General features: G+C 45.5%; 2 protein-coding genes and 1 pseudogene across 2 annotated transcripts in view; 1 reads left to right on the forward strand and 2 right to left on the reverse strand.

The window, feature by feature from the left end:
• LOC141104964 (uncharacterized) overlaps positions 1-14,432 on the reverse strand; it is a 71,539-nt gene extending 57,107 nt beyond the window's left edge. The window contains exons 1-3 of the mRNA XM_073594773.1: positions 14,312-14,432; positions 11,494-11,602; positions 10,968-11,220 (exon numbers count right to left, since the gene is read on the reverse strand). Coding sequence (XP_073450874.1) covers positions 10,968-11,220; positions 11,494-11,577 — 337 coding nt within the window. The 5' untranslated portion in view covers positions 11,578-11,602; positions 14,312-14,432. The remainder of the gene's footprint in view (positions 1-10,967; positions 11,221-11,493; positions 11,603-14,311) is intronic.
• LOC141106799 (uncharacterized) overlaps positions 1-22,161 on the forward strand; it is a 262,881-nt pseudogene that overhangs the window by 178,627 nt on the left and 62,093 nt on the right.
• On the reverse strand, positions 4,359-8,425 carry LOC141105454 (uncharacterized). The gene has a single exon (XM_073595310.1). It carries the CDS (start codon positions 8,423-8,425, stop codon positions 7,649-7,651), a length of 777 nt encoding a protein of 258 aa, XP_073451411.1. The 3' UTR covers positions 4,359-7,648.

The following is a 22,161-nucleotide window of genomic DNA, read 5'->3' on the forward strand; positions in this document are numbered from 1 at the left end:
TGATACGATGGTCTACCAGTGGCGTCGCTAGGGGGTGGCTTTTGGGGCTATAGCCCCGAATCTGGTGCCCATAGCCCCGAATCTCTGCAGCGGTCCCCAAGGGGAGGGGAGGCTCTCTGGGGACCCTGATGTAAGTGGGGGGGGGCTCTCTGGGGACCCTGATGCAAGGGGGAGGCTCTCTGGGGACCCCGATTTTAAGGGGGAGGCTCTCTGGGGACCCTGATTTTAAGGGGGAGGCTCTCTGGGGACCCTAATGTAAGGGGGGCTCTCTGAGAACCTGATGTAAGGAGGAGGCTCTCTGGGGACCCTGATGTAAGGAGGGGGCTCTCTGGGAACCCTGATGTAAGGAGGAGGCTCTCTGGGGACCCTGATGTCAGTGGGGGGCTCTCTGGGGACCCTGATGTCAGTGGGGGGCTCTCTGGGGATATACACACACACACACATATATTACTGTATATACATGTGTATGCCCACCCAAGCGTATGACTTTCTTTACTATGCTGCTATGGGCTCTAGCCCCAGATCTTTTTGTAGACCTAGCAACACCCCTGCGGTCTACTGATGAAAATTTGAATGTACCTGTATCCCATTGTTCTTAGGTTTCTGTCTGCCTTGGGCGCAATCAATTATGGGATGTACCGTATACACTCGAGTATAAGCCGACCCGAATACAAGCCGAGGCACCTAATTTTACCGCAAAAAAATGGCTAAAAAATGTATTGACTCGAGTATAAGCCTAGGGTGGGAAATGTAGCGGCTACTGGTAAATTTCAAAAATAAAAATAGATACCAATAAAATTACATTAATTGAGGCATCAGTAGGTTAAATGTTTTTGAATATTTATTTCAAAGAAAAACAGTAAACTAGCTCTGTAATTGGAAAAGAGGGTCAACAAAAACAATATGGTATCAACAATAACTTTAAAAGTACAAAAACCTTAGCTTAATCAGCAACCAAGCTAAAACACAAGAGTTAAAATCCTTCAAAACTGGATTCCTCCTGATTATCTGTATGTCCAAACAGAGCTTCAGCATTAGCTGGTGTGAGGTTATCAGCATAGACATTGTCATCATCACTAGGTTCGCAGTCATCACCATCACTGCTGTCGTTCTCTTCACTGCCATCCATAGCATTGCTAATGCCACATTTCTTGAAGGCGCGTTGCACCATTCCCTCTGGAATCTCTTCCCACGCATCACGAACCCACCTTGCTATCAATTCTATGTCGGGCTTCGTCAGATTTCCAACTTTTGTCAGTCGGGCTTGACCAGATGACATCCATTCATGCCACATCTTTCGCACAAGGTCTTTGAAAGGTTTATTTAAACACGCGTCTAGGGGCTGCAATACAGAGGTAAGCCCACCTGGAATAACGTCCAAAGTAACTTGAGAAGACTTTGCCAATTTTTTGATGTCATCAGATGTGTGGGCTCTGAACATATCCCAAACTAGCAATGATGGTTTTTTCTTCAAGGCTGCTCCTGGTCGTCCTTTCTAAATTTCTTCCAGCCATTTTTTCGTTCCGTCTTCATCCATCCAGCCTTTAATATGTGCGCGCACTGTAATTCGTGGTGGGAATTTGACCTTTTTCGGCAAGGTCTTTCTTTTAAAAATAACGACAGGCTGCAGCTTAGTTCCATTCGCCAAACATGACAGAACGACCGTGAAATGTTTTTTTTTCATTTCCCGTGGTTCTGAGAAAAATTGTTTTGTCCCTCAAACTTGCCACAGTTCTGTGGCTTGGAAGATCGAAGGTCATAGGTGTTTCATCCAGGTTTCCAATATCTCCCAGGTCATAGTTATGGATCCTTCTTTGTTTTATGACGAATGAATGGAATGACTTTGCTTTTTCATCGAGGTCTTTTGGCAACTTCTGTGAAATCTTTGCCGCAAACATAGGGCAAACCTATTCATGAAGCGGGTACACCATCCTGCCGACGCAACAAAATTTTCAATGCCCGGTGCTTTCAATTTGTCATCTTTAGCCATTTGAAGGGCACGTAAGCGGATTTCCATGCGTGTTACGCAGTAACCATTTTGACGGCACTCCGTAACCCATTTGTGCAATTCAGTCTCTAGAGCCCCGTATGAAGTCGTTAAACCGCGTCGGGCTTTTTTTGCCTTTGGAGTCTTTTCCAAGTCAGCTTTCATTTTCCGCCAGTCCCTCACTTGTTTTTCGTCAACACAAAATTCCCGACTTGCAATAATGTTATTGGTTTCTTCTGCTCTTGACACAACCTTAAGTTTGAAACCAGCTTCGTATGACCTGCGCTTTTGTTTTGGTCCAGGATTAGAAGTATTGGGATCCATATCTAACAGGATAAAAAAAAAAAAAGAATGATATAGTTCGAGGCCTAACGCAGGCTGATGATATTCCAGAATGTGATGACATGACTGTTTGCATAGAGCAGCCTGTGTTAGGGCTCATAATATACGGGCTGCGTTGTGTACGCACTGTGTTACTTCACGCGCTGCGCTACCGCATATGTATGGGCAGTGCTGACGCAACGCATGCAGTAACACAGTGCGTACACAACGCAGCGTGTATATTATGAGCCCTAACACAGGCTGCTCTATGCAAGCATAGTCAACACTGGGTCCAGATAGGGGTTAATAAGAAAATAAAATATAGCAGACTAAGTACTGTAAATAAACATACTGTATATCCAAGACCAGAGATATATTTGTATTCAGCAATGCTTGGGCGGAGCAAGGGGGCGTGACCAAGCACGGGTAAGACTGTAAAGGCTACGTCATTGGTCACCGCCCTGGAGAAGAGCGGGAGAAGAAGAGCGTCCACGTCCGACATTCATCTGACAAGGATGCGGTGCGCCCCGCGGACAACACAGAAGGGGGGATTTGTCCAGAGAGTATATCTCTTTGTGCCTGTGTTTCAATAAACAGTCTTATGTTTTTTTTACCACCCTACACGGATGTCTTGACAAGTGGCTGGATGAGCTAAGGGATCTTGGATCGTGCTGGTACCGGGCAAGGGAAGCTTATACGGCGGACATACTCCTCTTGAGTCCGTCACAGTAAGGGCTCGTTTACACTTACTTTGTTGAAGCTCTCTGAACGCTGTCCCTAAATAAAATGGTCAGCTTACAGTCCTGTTTACACCTTGCTTTTGTTTTGGCTTTGCTTCAAAAATTATACCTCATGTAGCTTTAGTGGTGCTTCAAAGTGTTTTCAAAGCCTCCATAGAAGTCTATGGCAAAGCTCGCTTGAAGCCCCACTAAAGCCTCATCGAAGCCCCACCAAAGCCTCATCGAAGCCCCGCCGAAGCTCCACCAAAGCCTCATCGAAGCCCCACCAAAGCCTCATCGAAGCCCCACCGAAGCCCATAGACTTCTATGGAGGCTTTGAAGATGCTTTGAAGCACCACTAAAGCGACATAGGGTATAATTTTTGACTCGTAACTTGCGTTTAGCAGCGTTTCGTTTACAGACGTTTTTCATTTTAACAAAAAAAAAAAAAAAAAACGCTCCTAAACGCAAACGCAGCAAAACGCGGCTAAACGGATGTTTTTAAATGTCGGATTCTAGCTGTCAAGTTAAATCGTTCAGGAGAGGTTAAACAACGTCCCGTGTACATGAAGCCTTCGGTGGTGCTTTGATGAGGCTTTGGTGGAGCTTCGATGAGTCTTTGGCGAGGCTTCGAATTGGGTTTCAAGCAAGCTTTACCATAGACTTATATGGAGGCTTTGAAGCACCACTAAAGTGACATGGGGTATGATTTTCAAGGGAAGCCCAAGCAAAACAAAAGCACGGTTTACACAGGACTGTAAGCTAACCATTTTATTTAGTGACATTGGCTTTGAGTCAGATGACAGGAGCTTTGACTAGCGTTCAGAGAGCTTTAACAAAGCCTGTCCGAAGCCTTGTTTTGAAGCAAGTGTAAACGAGTCCTTAGGGCTCATTTACACTTGCTTTGGCTTGAACACACATTAAGGGCTAGTTTACGATTGCTTCAAAACAAGGCTTCGGACAGGCTTTGTTAAAGCTCCCTGAACGCCAGTCAAAGCTCCTGTCACTAAATAAAATGGTTAGCTTACAGTCCTGTTTACACCTTGCTTTTGCTTTGCTTCAAAAATGATACCCCATGTCGCTTTAGTTGTGCTTCAAAGCCTCCATAGAAGTCTATGACAAAGCTTGCTCGAAGCCTTACTGAAGCCCCACCAAGCCTCATCGAAGCACCAAACAAAAGCAAAGAGTAAACAGGACTGTAAGCTACCCATTTTATTTAGTGACAGGGGCTTTGACTGGCGTTCAGAGAGCTTTAACAAAGCCTGTCCGAAGAAGCCTTGTTTTAAAGCAAGTGTAAACTAGCCCTAAGTGTTTATGAAATCTTCCACCACAAAATGTACTCAGCCAATGAGAGGTAATGACTCCATTTTTATTTTTCTCCTGCTATCAATGGCCAACACAGTACAACACTTCATCCATGTCTTTGGTGATCTCTGATCTCCTTATCAACTGTTTCTTACATAATGAAGATCAGCCATGGAGTATATCTGAGGTGTATATCAGGGTGTGCTTCTTCCCCACATGTCCAGCAACATTCATATACAAGACATTTCCCACACTCAAGGTACTAATACACCTCAAAGGTTGAGTGGGCTCTCTTACATACAGAACAACACTTCGGTGAAGAACATTTCCCGCATATGGCTTTTCCCTATGCAAGACCTTTGGAGTTCTGATTTATATACAAAACATTTCCTGCACTCGGGACAGGAATGTGACTTTTCACCTGTTACATAGTAGGGGAGGTTGAAAAAAGACACAAGTCCAACCTATGTGTGTGATTATATGTCAATATTACATTGTATATCCCTGTATATTGCGGTCATTCAGGTGCTTATCTAATCGTTTTTTGAAACTATCGATGCTCCCCGCTGAGACCACCGCCTGTGGAAGGGAATTCCACATCCTTGCCGCTCTTACAGTAAAGAACCCTCTACGTAGTTTAAGGTTAAACCTCTTTTCTACTAATTTTAATGAGTGTCCACGAGTCTTGTTAAACTCTCTTCCACAAAAAAGTTTTATCCCTGTTGTGGGATCACCAATACATGCATTATTTTAACTTTTTCTACATTAAACCTCATTTGCCATTTAGTTGCCCACCCCATGAATTTGTTCAGATCTTCTTGCAAGGTTTCCACATCCTGCGGAGAAGTTATTGCCCTGCTTAGCTTAGTATCGTCTGCAAATACAGAGATTGAACTGTTTATCCCATCCTCCAGGTCGTTTATAAACAAATTAAATAGGATTGGTCCCAGCACAGAACCCTGGGGAACCCCACTACCCACCCCTGACCATTCCGAGTACTCCCCATTTATCACCACCCTCTGAACACGCCCTTGTAGCCAGTTTTCAATCCAGGTACTCACCCTATGGTCCATGCCAACGCACCTTACTTGTACAGTAAACGTTTATGGGGAACTGTGTCAAATGCTTTTACAAAATCCAGACACAACACGTCTACGGGCCTTCCTTTATCGAGATGGCAACTCACCTCCTCATAGAAGGTTAATAGATTGGTTTAGCAAGAATGATTCTTCATGAATCCATGCTGATTACTGCTAATGATATTGTTCTCGTTGCTAAAATCTTGTATATAGTCCCTTATCATCCCCTCCAAGAGCTTGCATACTATTGATGTTAGGCTAACTGGTCTGTAAATTCCAGGGATGTATTTTGGCCCTTTTTAAAATATTGGTACTACATTGGCTTTTCTCCAATCAGCTGGTACCATTCCAGTCAGTAGACTGTCAGTAAAAATTAGGAACAATGGTCTGGCAATTACTTGCCTGAGTTTCCTAAGTATCCTTGGGTGCAAGCCATCCAGTCCCAGTGATTTATCAATGTTAAGTTTCCCAAGTCTAATTCTGTCCTCTGTTAACCACGGAGGTGCTTCCTGTGTTGTGTCATGAGGATAAACTCTGCAGTTTTGGTTACTGAACCCCCCCCCAATTCCCTTGTGAAGACTGAGGAGAAGAATAAATTCAATACTTTAGCCATCTCCCCATCCTTTGTAACCAGATGTCCTTCCTCATTCTTTATGGGGCCAATATGGTCTGTCCTCCCTTTTGTACTGTTTACATACTTAAAGAATTTCTTGGAAATTTTTTTGCTCTCCTCCGCTATGTGTTTTTCGTGTTCTATCTTAGCCGCCCTAATTGCACCCTTACATTTCTTGTTGTATTCTTTATAAAGTCTGAATGCTGACTATGATCCCTCAGCCTTGTATTTTTTGAAGGCCTTCTCCTTTGCTTTTATATGCATTTTTATATTGGAGTTAAGCCATCCAGGACTTTTGTTCGCTCTTATAAATGTATTACCCAATGGGATGCATTGGCTAATGCTCTTATTTAATATGCTCTTAAAGCAAACCCATCTCTCCTCTGTGTTTTATGTTCCTAAGATTTTATCCCAATTTATGCCTTCTAGCAAGGTTCGTAGTTTAGGGAAGTTGACTCTTATGAAATTCAGTGTCTTTGTATTCCCTTTATGTTTCCTATTTGTGTGATTTATACTGAAGCCAATTGACCTGTGATCGCTGTTACCTAAATTGCCCCGTATTTCCACATCTGTGATCAGGTCTGTATTGTTGGTAATCAGTAGATCTAGAAACGCTTTGTTTCTAATTGGTGGATCTACCATCTGAACCATGAAATTGTCCTTCAAGGCATTTAGGAACTGGCGAGCCTTAGACGAATGCGCGGTTCCCTCCGCCCAGTATATGTCTGGATAATTAAAATCCCCCCATTATGATAACACTTCCCATCCTTGCTGCTAATCCAAATTGTGATAGGAGGTCCGTCTCCCCCTCCTCCCTCAGGTTAGGGGGCCTATAGCATACTCCCAGTATTATTTTCCCCTTAGCTTCATGCCTTTGGAGCTCTACCTATAAGGATTCCACCTCTTCCCTAGCTCCCTCAGTGATGTCATCTCTCACATTCACTTGTCCATTATTTTTTAAATATAGGCATACCCCTCTGCGTTTTTACCCTCTCTATCCTTGTGATAAAGGATATACCCTTGAATGGTTGCCAGCCAATCAGGAGCTGTTGAACCAGGTCTCTGCAATTCCCACAAAATCCAAATCCTCCTCGTACAACAGTATCTCTAGTTCACCCATCTTGTCCGCCAGGCTCCTGGCATTGGTGAACATGCCACGTAGTGTAGACCGGTCGCATATTGTCCTCTTATTGGGTGTTCCGAGATTGCAACTAGGACTTGTTACTATGCTTACCTTGTGTTTATGTGCTTTAGTCAACCTACCACTAATGCCCCCAATACTACCCTCTGGAATGTTTCGTGCTGACCATCTATACTTCTGGACCCTCCCCCCCATCGCCTAGTTTAAAAACCCCTCTAACTTTTTGGCCATCTTCACTCAAAGCAGGTCTGCACCCTCCAGTGAGGGATCTCTGATGATTAATCAGAGCTGATTTATAAAGAAAGCATTTCACGCACTCAGGACAGGAACAGGGCTTCTTGCCTGTGTGTGATCTCTGATGATTATAAAGATTGGACTTCTCTGAAACACATTTCCCACACTCGGGCCAGGAATGTGGCTTCTCACCTGTGCGGGATCTCTAATGTATGACCAGTGCTGATTTGAAAAAAAAAAAAAATTTCCTCACACAGGACGGGAACGTGGCTTCTCACCAGTATGTCGTTTTTGATGTTTGTAAAGACTGGACCTATTTAAAAAACATTTCCCGCACTCAGGACAGGAAAATGGCTTCTCCCCTGTGTGGGAGCTCTGATGTGAGACCAGTGAGGATTTATGGAGGAAACATTTTTTGCACTCAGGACAGGGATACGGCTTCTCCCCCGTGTGCAATCTCTGATGCCTGCAAAGAGTCGACTTATGTGAAAAACATCTCCCACACTCGGGACAGGAATATTGCTTCTCGCCCGTGTGTAACTGCTGATGTCTGCAAAGACTCGACTTTTTTGAAAAACATTTCCCGCACTCAGGACAGGAATGTGGCTTCTCACCCTTGTGAGACATCTGATGTGTGACCAGAGAAGATTTATGAAGGAAACATGTCTGACACTCAGGACAGGAATACGGCTTCTCACCTGTGTGCACTCCCTGATGTCTGTAAAGACTGGACTTATTTGAAAAACATTTACCGCACTCAGAACAGGAATATGGTTTCTCACCCTTGTGAGACCTTTGATGTGTGACTAGAGCATTTCTTTGAGAAAAACATTTCCCACACTCTGGACAGGAATGCGGCTTCTCCCCCCTGTGAGATCTCTGATGTCTGGAAAGGTTGGTCTTATCTGAAAAACATTTCCCACACTCAGGACAGGAATACGGCTTCTCACCTGTGTGAGATCTGTAATGTACATCCAGTGCTGGTTTATATAGAAAACATTTCTCGCACTCAGGGCAGGAGTACATCTTCTTGCCTATGTGTAGTCTCTGATGTCTGTAAACACTGGACTTCTCTGAAAAACACTTCCCACACTCAGTACAGGAAAACTTTTTATGAGTTGGAAGGATGGCACCATCCCTCACAGTCTGAAGTTCCTCAGGATAAGAGGAATACGATGGTCCGGCACCGTCCTGCACAGTCTGAGGTTCCTCAAAATAAGAGGAATACGATGGTCCGGCACCGTCCCGCACAGTCTGAGGTTCCTCAGGATAAGAGGAATACGATGGTCCGGCACCGTCCCGCACAGTCTGAGGTTCCTCAGGATAAGAGGAATACGATGGTCCGGCACCGTCCCTCACAGTCTGAGGTTCCTCAGGATAAGAGGAATACGATGGTCCGGCACCGTCCCTCACAGTCTGAGGTTCCTCAGGATAAGAGGAATACGATGGTCCATCTACACTGTGTGGTGCCGGATGGACATTTGAGGTAGTCGGGTTTTCTCCTGGACTATACTGTGTGATGTCCTCATCTTCTACTTTACAGTCTGGAGACAAAGTGAGACAATCCTCTGAGGTTTTCCTCATCTCCCGTCCATCTACTAAAATAGAAATACAAAGATTATTACTAGACATGAGCAGATTGGTTCCCCTAAACCAGGACTCCGCCCACATCAGACAGCTTTGTCTCTGAGGATCTTACAATTCCACCCTCAAGGTAACTAGTAAATGGGTCCTCTGATCTCCTATCAGTTCATTTCTTTATTCATGGACCTTAGTCAGAGAGTGAGGAAACAACAAGAACTGTCTTTTATAGGAGTGACAGTGATGAGGGGATTATAGGACGAGTGTCCCCACCCCCTCTATCACTCATTGCCATCTAACTGACATTAGACGTACTGCACTTCCTTGCCTGTGTTGTGTTCATGAATAAAAGCCTGGGTCCTAAAATATTCAAGCTGAATCCTGAGGGATCTCTCTCCACCCAACGTTTCCAATAAACAGCAGAACAAATACCCCTGGTAGACGTGCTGTGCCATAGATCCTGCTAGACCCAGAGCACCAAGCAGGAGACCCAAGATCCTTCCCCCAGGTGCCTAGGTCAAGCAATGCCTATAGTGAAAAATCAACATTTTGCTGCCAGCTGAACCCCAGAATCTCCATAAATCCAGTCTAGATACATAAATTGTGTCTACAGCACGGAGAAGGAAGATTATCTGAGAGAAATACAGGAATACAGGACGGGGAACACAGCTCAGGAAAGTGACCAGGGTATTACAGGCTGATATCACCCAGTCCCCACCCTACTCTGGACCAATCAGTGAGCAGTATGGGTGGAGGAATGTATTTAGTGTTAATGACCCACCTGTGCTGATCTCTGTAGGAGTGTCCTCCTCTATAAATGTCCCCGTTATTCCATCCTCCTCCATAGACTGCTGATCATCCCTCACATACGTCTCTTCTTCTTCTGATTTAACCTCAAATTCTATATCAATTGGATCTCCACTCTAAATCAAGAAAATGAGAGAAAATAACATCTGCAAAAAAAAAAGTTCTACTAATGTGAAACCAGATAGAAAAACATTGTCTTTACAAGTCCATGTTCTAGAGCAGTGTTTCTCAAATCCAGTCCTCAAGGTGCCCACCAGGTCATTTTTTTAGGATTTCCATCAGATGAAACGGCTGTGGTAATTACTAAGGCGGTGAAACTGATCAAATCACCTGTGCAAAATAATGGTGAGACTGAAAACATGACCTGTTGGGGCACCTTAAGGGCTGGAGTTGAGAAACACAGTTCTAGATGCACCAATCCACAAACCTTGCAACATCTCTCTGGTGGGTTCCCGTTACTAGATGACTCCTCCATGGTGTCCTGGTACAGATCTTTGTGTCCTTCGGGAAACTTGGACTCCTCCATCACCCCATCCTCATCCTCCTCTTTTATCTCTTCTTTAACCTCAACTTTAGAATCTCTCAGGTTTCCACTCTGAATATATAATAAAAATGACATCAATGCTAACAATGCAGATAATGTACAGATCCTAATGATACTATCAGTGATTGTTCCTCATCTACCTGATGATGGTGAGGGATGGTGTGACCTTCCTGTGTGGAATCCTGGGAATACAGAGGACGGGGACATCTCTCTGGTGGGCTATTAGTTGGCTCCATTGTGACATCAGTGTGTCCCCCTGAAAACGCCATCATCACACCATACTCCTCATCCTCCTCCGTATACTCTTCTTTCACATTTACACTATCTCTAAAATTTCCACTCTGAATATATAATAGAAACATTCATTGTAACAAACATGCTTGTATATAAATCACCACTACCAATAATAGTCAATCATCTACCTGATCATGCAGTGCATAGTTGTGATCTTCCTGTGTGGAATCCCGGGAATACAGAGGACGGGGACATCTCTCTGGTGGGTTCCTATTACTGGATCCATCTGTAGGAAACACACACACTGACTGAATACATTGTTTCTATGTGTTTATCAGATGATGGGGGATCTAGGTGGAGCCTCCGTACTGCTCTCTCCTTTACAATAAAGTCTCCTCTTACCCGGTGATGTGAGGGGCGGCTGATTGTCCATCATGAAGTCCTTGTAGAGATCCTTGTGTCCTTCTAAAGACTCCAAGTCCTTCATGGATAATGTCCCAGAATTCCCAGCACCGCTCACCTCTCCTGTCAGCAGCTCCATCATCTTCTTGGTGACTTCTAGAATCTTCTCCATGTTGTGTCTCTCAGGTTTTAGGGAGTCACATGGAGGCACTGTGATGGTCATATGATCACCTGACTTCACAAGAGGAAATCTCTGTATTGGAGAACCAATAGGAATATCATGTTAGAATCCCAGAATCCTCCTCACCTCTCCGGTCAGGTCTGTATTTTGTTAATAGAGATAAGAGTGATGTCATGTGACCTCCCAGAATCCTCCTCACCTCTCCGGTCAGGTCTGTGTTTTATTAATAGAGATAAGAGTGATGTCATGTGACCTCCCAGAATCCTCCTCACCTCTCCGGTCAGGTCTGTGTATTATTAATAGAGATAAGAGTGATGTCATGTGACCTCCCAGAATCCTCCTCACCTCTCCGGTCAGCAGGTAGATGATCTCCAGGGTGAAGTTTAGTATCCTCTCGGCCATGTAAATCTGGTGCTCCTCCATCTTCATTCGTCATTTCATCTATACAGGTTTCCTTGTAGACAGATAAATTCGGCAAATGAAATTAGAAATTTTTGGGTGGTATAGGCCACACAATACTAACACTAGTTTTAATTGCCCAGCATTTGCAAATATATGTGGAAGCCTCACTGCCTCGTCAAAGCCTTTCTGTAAAGTCCTAGCTGTAGTCTCCGAGATCCTCCATATTGGAGCATATAAACCAATGGATAAATGAGCTTGGGTGATAGCCCATTCCTCCTTGAAGGCACCAGGATACACCAGAAGCCCAGTACAGCACAATGGCCGCTCAAGGCGGCCAATGTGTTCCTTCCACCATTCCAGCAAGCCAAACAAACATGGCAACCACCCCAATTCATCACCAGCTTTTAGAGTGAGGCGCACAATTATTTTGTTGTCTCTGCACAAAGCCCTCCCACGTGCACCCAACTTTACCCCACTTGCCTACCGGGCACTTTCACCCCCTTTCCTGGCCAATTTTCAGCTTTCAGCGCTCTCGCACTTTGAAAGACAATTGCGCGGTCATACAACACTGTACTCATATGACATTTTTTATCATTTTTTCACATGAATAGAGCTTTCTTTTGGTGATATTTAACCACTTGCCGACCGCCGCACGCCGATATAAGTCGGCACAATGGCAGCGGTGGGCAAATGGGCGTACCTGTACGTCCCCTTCAATTGGCGGGCGCGAGCCGCGTACAGCATGCCCGCGGGACTCCATGCGATCGTGTCACGGAGCCGAAGAACGGGGAAGTGCCTATGTAAACAAGGCATTTCCTCCGTTTCAGCCTTGTGACATGACAGAGATCACTGCCCCCTGTCATCGGGAGCAGTGATCAGTGTCATGTGAGTTGAAGCCCATCCCCCCCCCCCCACACACAGTTAGAATCACTCCCTAGGACACACTTAACCCCTTCATCGCCCCCCCCTAGTGTTTAACCCCCTTCCCTGCCAGTGTCATTTACACAGTAATCAGTGCATTTGTATAGCACTGATCGCTGTATAAATGACAATGGTCCCAAAATAGTGTCAAAAGCGTCCGATGTGTCCGCCGTAATGTCGCAGTCACGATAAAAAAAAAAAAATCACAGATCGCCGCCATTACTAATAAAAAAAAGTTATAATAAAAATGCCATAAAACTATCCCCTATTTTGTAAATGCTATAACTTTTGCGCAAACCAATCGATATACGCTTATTGCGATTTTTTTTTACCAAAAATATGTAGAAGAATACGGATCGAGCTAAACTGAGGAAAAAATTTGTTTTTTTATCAATTTTGGGGGGATATTTATTATAGCAAAAAGTAAAAAAATATTGCTTTTTTTTTTTCAAAATTGTCGCTCTTTTTTTGTTTATAGCACAAAAAATAAAAACCGCAGAGGTGATCAAATACCGCCCAAAAAAATCTCTATTTGTGGGGGGGGGGGGGGGGGAGGACGTCAATTTTGTTTGGGCGCAACGTCGCACGACCGCGCAATTGTCAGTTTAAAATCGCAAAAAGTGCTCTGGTCAGGAAGGGGGTAAAATCTTCCAGGGCTGAAGTGGTTAATCACTATTGGGTTTTTAATTTTTTTGGTAAACAAAAAAAAAAAAAAAAAAAGACAGAAAATTTTGAAAAAAAAAAAAACCCCAAACATTTTTCATAGTTTGCTATAAAATTTTGCAAAGTAAATTTTTCTCCTTCACTGATGTGCGCTGATGAGGCTGCACTGATGGGAATTGATAGGCTGCACTGGTGGGCACCGATCAGGAGGCACTGATGATGAGGCATTAATGGGCACTAATTGGCAGCATTGAGGGCACTGATCGGTGGCACTGATTAGCAGTACCGATGGGCACTGATAGGTGGCACTGGTGGGCACTGATTAGCAGTACCGATGGGCACTGATAGGTGGCACTGGTGGGCGCTTTTGGAACCAATATCCTTTTACCAGAAGCAGGCTATCTGCTTTCCCCTTTTCTCCTCATGCTGTTGGCGTGAGGGGGAAAAAAAAGCCGATAACCGGCTTCTGTTTACATCGTGTGATCAGGTGTCATTGGCTGACAGCTCATCACGTGGTAAAGGGCCGCTGTGATTGGTCCTTTACACCAATCTGTGACTAAAGGACCCAATGTTCGCAGAGCGCGCCACCCATGCGCCGCAGGGCGCGCGCGGGGCAACGCAAGCATGGGAGGACGTCCATGGACGCCCTCCCAGCATTTTAAACCCACGCTGTATTCATCTTTTGGCTATAGCGCGGGGGGGGGGGAGGGGTGAGGGGGTTAAAAGCTAGTTATAAATTGGGGCGCGCGCCTTTTTTTTTTTTTGCTCTATGCTCCGTACTGCTGACCCCTTCACTCCATGAATGCGCTGGCTGCACCTTGCAATGATTGCCCATTTGCTATCTGCGTAGTGTCATATATTTCTCCCTGAACACTTCTAAACTGTGAAGATTATAAAACAATGACATATATGTTTAAATGCACCCCTAATTAAAAAAAAAAAAAAAACCCATCCCCCGAAACCCAACAAAAGTCATCTAATCCACCAGATTGGACTATGTTCCGGCCCGGTAAGTGGGGGAAATGTTCTGCCCCTGAAGGGGTTAATCTAGGTTTCCACACTATATATGTATATCATCATCTGCTGGAGATAAAAGACGTCACAGTGACTATGGAGGAAGAGGACGGAACATGATGGGGGGGGTACTGGGTGTAAATAGAAAATAAGATCTTATTACCTCCTCTGCTGCCAATTTCAGCAATGTCTCCTCTGTTATTCGTACCTCATGGAACTTCCTGTCTTTATCTAAGATCACTTCCTGTTTGTCCCTGACATCACTTCCTGTCTTCCATAGAGACTTCCTGTCTGGGTAGAAGTGAGAAGATCACCACCTTGTGGAGATCAGGGGAACTGCAGCCCCCGAGAAACATCTCGTAGTGTAAACACGGTCTTTCTCCCACTGAGCTGACCACGAATATTAGGGGATCCTTCTCCCACTGGCCACTAATATAAGGAGGTTCTTCTCCCACTGACCACTAATATTAGGGGATCCTTCTCCCACTGGCCACTAATATAAGGAGGTTCTTCTCCCACTGACCACTAATATTAGGGGATCCTTCTCCCACTGGCCACTAATATAAGGGGATCCTTTTCCCACTGGCCACTAATATAAGAGGGTCCTTCTCTCACTGACCACTAATATAAGGGGGTCCTTCTCCCACTGGCCACTAATATTAGGGGATCCTTCTCCCACTGGCCACTAATATAAGGGGATCCTTTTCCCACTGACCACTAATATAGGGGGGTCCTTCTCTCACTGACCACTAATATAAGGGGGTCCTTCTCTCACTGACCACTAATATAAGGGGGTCCTTCTCACACTGACCACTAATATAAGGGGGTCCTTCTCACACTGGACACTAATATAAGGGGATCCTTTTCCCACTGACCACTAATATAGGGGGGTCCTTCTCTCACTGACCACTAATATAGGGGGGTCCTTCTCTCACTGACCACTAATATAAGGGGGTCCTTCTCTCACTGACCACTAATATAAGGGGGTCCTTCTCACACTGACCACTAATATAAGGGGGTCCTTCTCACACTGGACACTAATATAAGGGGATCCTTTTCCCACTGGCCACTAATATAAGGGGATCCTTTTCCCACTGGCCACTAATATAAGGGGGTCCTTCTCCCACTGGCCACTAATATAAGGGGATCCTTCTCCCACTGGCCACTAATATAAGGAGGTCCTTCTCCCACTGGTCACTAATATAAGGGGGTCCTTCTCCCACTGGCCACTAATATAAGAGGGTCCTTCTCTCACTGGCCACTAATATAAGGGGGTCCCCACAAATATAAAGGGGTCCTTCTCCCACTGGCCACTAATATAAGGGGATCCTTCTCCCACTGACCACTAATATAAGGGGATCCTTTTCCCACTGACCACTAATATAAGGGGATCCTTCTCCCACTGACCACTAATATAAGGGGGTCCTTCTCGCACTGGCCACTAATATAAGGGGATCCTTCTCCCACTGACCATCATCGGGAGAAGGACCCCCTTATATTAATAAGGGGGTCCTTCTCCCACTGGCCACTAATATAAGGGGATCCTTCTCCCACTGACCACTGATATAAGAGGATCTTTCACACAATGACTACACTGACAATCATTTAGCTTGTTCCCTGGTCACACTCTGGTCGCTTTCACTTATCACAGGAACATAGACTAGACAAGGGGCATCCAACCTGCGGTCCACCCCAGAAAGTTTAGCATGTGGCTATGGCCTGTCTGGAGTGATGCCGGGGATGCCGTGGAAGCACATCAGGCACGTTGGCTGACACAATTGAGCACGGCCCATGCTTATCCGTAGGGACACCGTGGATGACGTGCAAACGTAGCAGCCGTAGAAACTCATATTGACAAGCCAAGCAAATGCACGTCTGGAGAGATGCCGAGGCTGCCATGTTTGCATCAGCACCGGCAGCAGGGAATGCAGGGGCACCAGGTAAATGTAAATGCTGTGTGGCTGGATCTGGGGAGGGGGCTGAGGTGGGCTATGCCCCCTCCCCCCAGATTTTAATTGCTGTGTAGAGGGTAGGAGTTAATACTTTCCCAGTTCTTTAGCTTTTGGCAGGCTTTTCTCTAGGTTCAACCCACTGATCCTGTAATATAAAAGAGGGACAGTGGTCTAGAGCGAGAGTCCAGGGCCCGTAATAGCTCAGAGGGGAAGAGAGAGGTCCGGGCCCGTAAGGGAGAGAGACGGGGAATAGCACCCATGAGGAACAGAAGAACATTGCTTTCTACTACTACTGGTATGTAAAGACCTTCAGAGCTTTGGGACCTCCCTGAAGGCACCAGCAGCTGGAGAATACCTCTGATGGACTCTGTACTACACATGGACTACACAGTACATTCCAAGAGGGGGGGGGGGGGGAGAGAAAAGCTCACAAACTCAATTGCCAAATAAATTCTCCAAAGTCAAAGCTTCAGATGTGGTGGGTGACCCAGAGAGGCTATGTGACACAGTTCCCGCCCCCCCACCCCCTTACCTCTTGGAGGGTATTTTATGGTTGGAGAGTTTGCGGGACCCCTTACAATGAACTCTCAGTGATCCTTCATTACTACCTGTGGCATCGCCAGGATCCCATGCGCTGCTTGGCGGTTTATGGAAGCCCCCAAATTTATTCTTCTCTCACGAATGTTGCACATGCCAGTCGTGGGTTAGATATTGCTTGGCTTTCCTCTGTACTCCAGTGCCCGCCCAGGAAGACTCTAACACATGCGTATTCATATCCAGATAAGTGAGACCTGTTTCTCCTTTATTTCTCCTTTTCTGTGTGTCCTGAGGAAGCAAATCAGCGAAACGCGTTGACGCACAGGGGTTTACTTACCTGAAACTTTGATCTTGTAACAATAACGACATATCCAAAGTATTGGGTCCTTGTTGGCCATCTTTTTTAATGACACTTGTTAATGTATATTTCTCGATTTTATCTTTTTCTATCAATAAAATATGATTTTTTTAATACAGTATATACATTGTGGTCCAATCTGCCTTTAAAGTCCGACCTATTGATTCTTCCTGCATGTTGGACTTTATATTTTGCACTTTTCCAGGTAAAGTTTTGAAACCTTGTTCCAGCCTGGTCTGAAGTTACTGGAAGGGGTGTAATGCAAGTAACCGTCACCATTTCATAGTTCAGGTCACTAAGGTACTTTGGGGTACGAAGACATCAGTACAAGAGTAATACAGTGTGAGGACACAAGTGGTTACCTTAATGGAAATTTAACAAGCAGCCTGTCATTAAGCATGTGCCTGGGATAGTGGGATAGCCTCTTGCAGGAGGGTGCTGTTGTCTGCCCCCTCTCCGGGAGTGGTCCATCTCCCCTAGCAAGTACACGCTATGTGCATGGTGGGACTCCATACCCTTATTGCGAGTGAGGTAGTGGTGATACGCTGGACAGGTGGATGTGGACAAAGCTCAGCATGTCCCTCCTAAATGCAAGTTACGGAGAAGGTGTACACTGACACTGGCACCCGAGAGTTAACTGGAGAACAGTTACGGTGCAAGTGTTCACAGTGTACGTTCATCTAATAGTTGAGGCTCGCCTTAAGGTTGACATTCCCCATGGCTGACCCAGCCTTGTCCCAGGGCATTGATGGAAATGGCACAGAAGTTGAGGGAACCCATGTGTAGTCAAGAGATCATTTTACAGGTGCCTAGCATAGCCCAGAAGAATCCACCCTGGGGTAGGCTTCTCATGTGACCCTTACTTGGTGCCCAACGAGGAGGGAAACATGAAGTACGTTACAACCACCCTGTAACCTTGACCTGCCCACAAGCAGACCCTTCTATGGAACACACACCAGGTGACCTTAGCACCCATGTGGCATTAACTGTTCGAACCCTGATCTGGAACCATGGAAAAACATAGGGTCTTGTGACAACATAAATATTCCTAGCCAATTATGGGTTCGTGCCATGTTGGACCATGGGGTTGGTGTAGTGTAAGGTTTTCAACTCGCCATTTGTACATAGTGTGGCAAACGGTGCATTCTGTTTGGTCTGTGATATGGTTGTGGGCTGAAGCGTTAGGCCTCTAGAAAGTTCTGTAATGTAGTAGGCCTTCTAGCGGAATGTTGAGAACTGATGATGGCTAGGGACCTGCTTACAAGTACATTGTAGAGCTATAATTCTGCTACATTGCGGAAGATCTTTATTTTCTTTCAGCATGACTGATATGTGGGCTCTCGTCATAGCCAAGGGGATCTGGGGATCTTCCAGCACAGTGTTGTATGCATTAAGGAAGTGTAAGGTCATCTCCTCCCTAAAGATCATTCAGTATGTGGGCGCTTTTCAAGTTTCAACAGATTTAGGGCTAAATGCATTTTTTTGGTTTTCTCTGTGATGAATGAAATGGAAATTACCCCATCTATAAGGAGATGTTTATCAGGGCTGCAGTTCCTCTAAGCTCCACAAAAATGGTGATCCCACTTTTTCCCAGACAGGAAGTCTCTATGGTAGACAGGGAATGTAGTCAAGTACAGACAGGAAGTGATGTCAAGTATAAATAGAAAGTTCCAGGTAAGAGGTGAGTCGGGAGGAGGTAGAGAGAAGACATTGTTGGAACTGGCAGAAGAGGAGGTAATAAGATTTTATCTTATCATATAGTCATCCCTTATTGAGAACAAAAAATATGAGGGTTATTCCTCATTTACGCAGAAGGAGCCATGAAAATCACAGAATTTTGTCCCTCTAGCCAATTTTTGGGATATGTTATGGAATGAGATAGTGTATTTGAATATGTTCTGTTCTAGGAAGACTATACTGTGCTACACACTGATTTGGTTGGAGGGCTTTCTGGTTGCCTTAGTCCCATCTCACCATAACCTGTATGGTTCTACTGTCCCATTGGTTCCCAAGCCCTACTCCATAGAAGTCATGGTTTCCATACACTGCGCTGTTGATGGTCAAATAGACTGGAACATCGCTTCTCAGCCTTTTGGCCAATTTGTTCTTATCAGTATCTATTAGGGGTGCTCCACCATCATTTTGGCCTTTTGGCTGCGATGGCTGACTGTATATGGGCGCGCACCGGATAGAGCGTGCACTGTGTAACGCGTGGGTCGGGAGTATTTCCCTGGCGTGGAGGATTCTGAGGGGCCAGTGCCTCCTGATTTGAGCGGTGCTACCTGGCCTGGTCATTAGCTGGGAAGGCAGAGAAGCCTGTGGTGTCAAGTGCCCCCTGGTAGTGGCGCCCCAGGGGTGCTGGAGTAACACTATGGGTTTGGGAACCCACTGTATGAAAATGCGCTAGGCCACAACACTGTTTCTTTTTCCAGCATCATGCCTCATGGGCTAGGCCTTTTGGACGAGACCAGGGCAATGTGTGTTGCCAGGACACAAGGCCAAGCCAACGTACTTACACTGGCACCTCTTTTGTTTTGCATATTTAACTTATTTTTGTTCTCCACATGTGTGTCGCCTTACACTTATAACGTATGTTCCCTTTTTACTGTGTTTGTTCTTGAGCCTACCCTGAAGTTTCAATAACTTCCCTTTGGGATTAGTAAAGTATTCTGAATTCTGAAGGGGAGGATGTGTGGCAATTAGGCTCCTTCCTCCTGTGCCCTGAGTGGTCTCGGGGAGAGCCTCTCACTTAGTGTTCATTGGTCGAGTGACCAAGAGGAGAGGGGGGTTCACCAGCTCTTTTGGCTAGGTAGACCTGAGTGTGTCTTACCCCCCCCCGCCAGAAACCTTTCACACGTGAGGGGGTCCTACTTTTTTGGAAGGTGGACCAGAGACACACTTTTTTGAGGGCCTGGTATAGATGTTTTTGGGGGACCATCCCCCCCACAAAAAACCTACATACCAGACCTTTAGGCCCAGTTCACATGGGACAATTAGTTGTGTGCCCCATGGAGGGCCATGTATTACCAGCACCGAGATGCACAGGTGTTGCGTGTATCCCCTTGCAGGTAGTCTCATAGAGGTCTGTTGGGAACCATGGCTGCAGGGATACAGCCGATGTGTCCCTATGTAACATCTGTGCAGGTGCACAGCCTGAAACGTACCCAGGGTGGGGTTATGTACACGCACCCAGAGGATGTCACATTGGGACACAGCGGCTGTGTCTGTGCAGCCGTGTGTCCCAATAGACATCTAGAGGACTACCAGCATAAGGAAGCATGCCACACCTGTCCATCCCCGTGCCAGTAACACATGGCCTTGCATGTGGCATTCAGCTAATCGCTCTGGGGCCTTATCCTTGATAGGGGTCTGGTATGAATATCAAGATGGAACTCACACAAGAAAAATGGCTTGAGTTCCCCCAAAATTATATACCAAACCCTTTGGGTCTGGTATGGATTCTAATGGGGAACCTCATGCAAAAAAAAAAAAGGCGAAAAAAGTGAAGGGTCCCCCTCCTCAATATCCAAACCAGACCTCTATCTGAACATGCAACCTGGCAAGTCAGGAAAGAGAAGGGACGAGAGTGCATCCCCTGAACCATGGCAGGGCGCATGCCCTCAACTTGGGGAAGGGTGCCTAGTCAGGGAGGACCCTCCTGGCAAAGCACCTTGTGCCCATGTTGATGAGGACAAGGACTTCTTTCAGATTCCACTAAACCTCCTGCCTGTAGACTGCCATAACCACTGGGCCAGGGTTATGGAGGTCTTCAGGCAGGGGAATCCGTAAGTCATCTTAAAATAAGGATGCCCCCAGAGACCTGACCTTCAGTCCGCACTGACCCTCTGCTGACCACACAGCGAATGTCAGAGCACAATGATGACAGAGGATGGAAGATAGTCCTATCTGTATTTCTTAGAAAATGACATTTCTAATCTGACAATAAGACCAAAGGGTTCTTATATGAAGAGCAAACATTAAGCAGTGAAGACTAAGTGTGTCTCCTATTTGGGAGAATAGCGAGCTGGGCAGTGCTGAAAGTAAAATCAACCCTCATATTAACCCCCCCATACATCATCATCCTAATATTGTTCAACCGTTACAGTCCAGATAATTCTTTATCCCTATACAGAGAAAGCTGCACAGATCACATGACCACATAAATGAGGATGGAGGAGGACCGGAGTCACATGACTGAGAGGATACTAAACCTCACCCTGGAGATCATCTACCTGCTGACCGGAGAGGTGAGGAGGATTCTGGGAGGTCACATGACATCACTCTTATCTCTATTAATAAAACACAGACCTGACCGGAGAGGTGAGGAGGATTCTGGGAGGTCACATGACATCACTCTTATCTCTATTAATAAAACACAGACCTGACCGGAGAGGTGAGGAGGATTCTGGGATTCTAACATGATATTCCTATTGGTTCTCCAATACAGAGATTTCCTCTTGTGAAGTCAGGTGATCATATGACCATCACAGTGCCTCCATGTGACTCCCTAAAACCTGAGAGACACAACATGGAGAAGATTCTAGAAGTCACCAAGAAGATGATGGAGCTGCTGACAGGAGAGGTGAGGAGGATTCTGGGAATTCTGGGACATTATCCAGTAACAGACAAGGGATGTGTCTGGATGGTGACTGTATCATTGTGTGTGTCAGGTTCCTATAAGGTGTCAGGATGTTACTGTCTATTTCTCCATGGAGGAGTGGGTGTATTTAGAAGGACACAAGGATCTCTACAAGGACGTCATGATGGACAATCAGCCGCCCCTCACATCACCGGGTAAGAGGAGACTTTATTGTAAAGGAGAGAGCAGTACGGAGGCTCCACCTAGATCCCCCATCATCTGATAAACACATAGAAACAATGTATTCAGTCAGTGTGTGTGTTTCCTACAGGTGGATCCAGTAATGGGAACCCACCAGAGAGATGTCCCCGTCCTCTGTATTCCTGGGATTCCACACAGGAAGATCACACCATCCCTCACCATCATCAGGTAGATGAGGAACAATCACTGATAGTATCATTAGGATCTGTACATTATCTGAGTTGTTACAATTGATCTATTGTTTTTATATATTCAGAGTGGAAGCCTGAGAGATTCTAAAGTTACATAGTCAGGTTGAATTCCATAAGGATCATTACGTGATTATT

The sequence above is a fragment of the Aquarana catesbeiana genome, linkage group LG08 (assembly GCF_042186555.1).
Source record: "Aquarana catesbeiana isolate 2022-GZ linkage group LG08, ASM4218655v1, whole genome shotgun sequence".
Taxonomy (NCBI): Eukaryota; Metazoa; Chordata; class Amphibia; order Anura; family Ranidae; genus Aquarana; species Aquarana catesbeiana.

Bases quoted from the DNA above. Each gene is read 5' to 3' on its own strand.
- LOC141105454 (XM_073595310.1), bottom strand. From the start codon at position 8,425: ATGTACTCCTGCCCTGAGTGCGAGAAATGTTTTCTATATAAACCAGCA.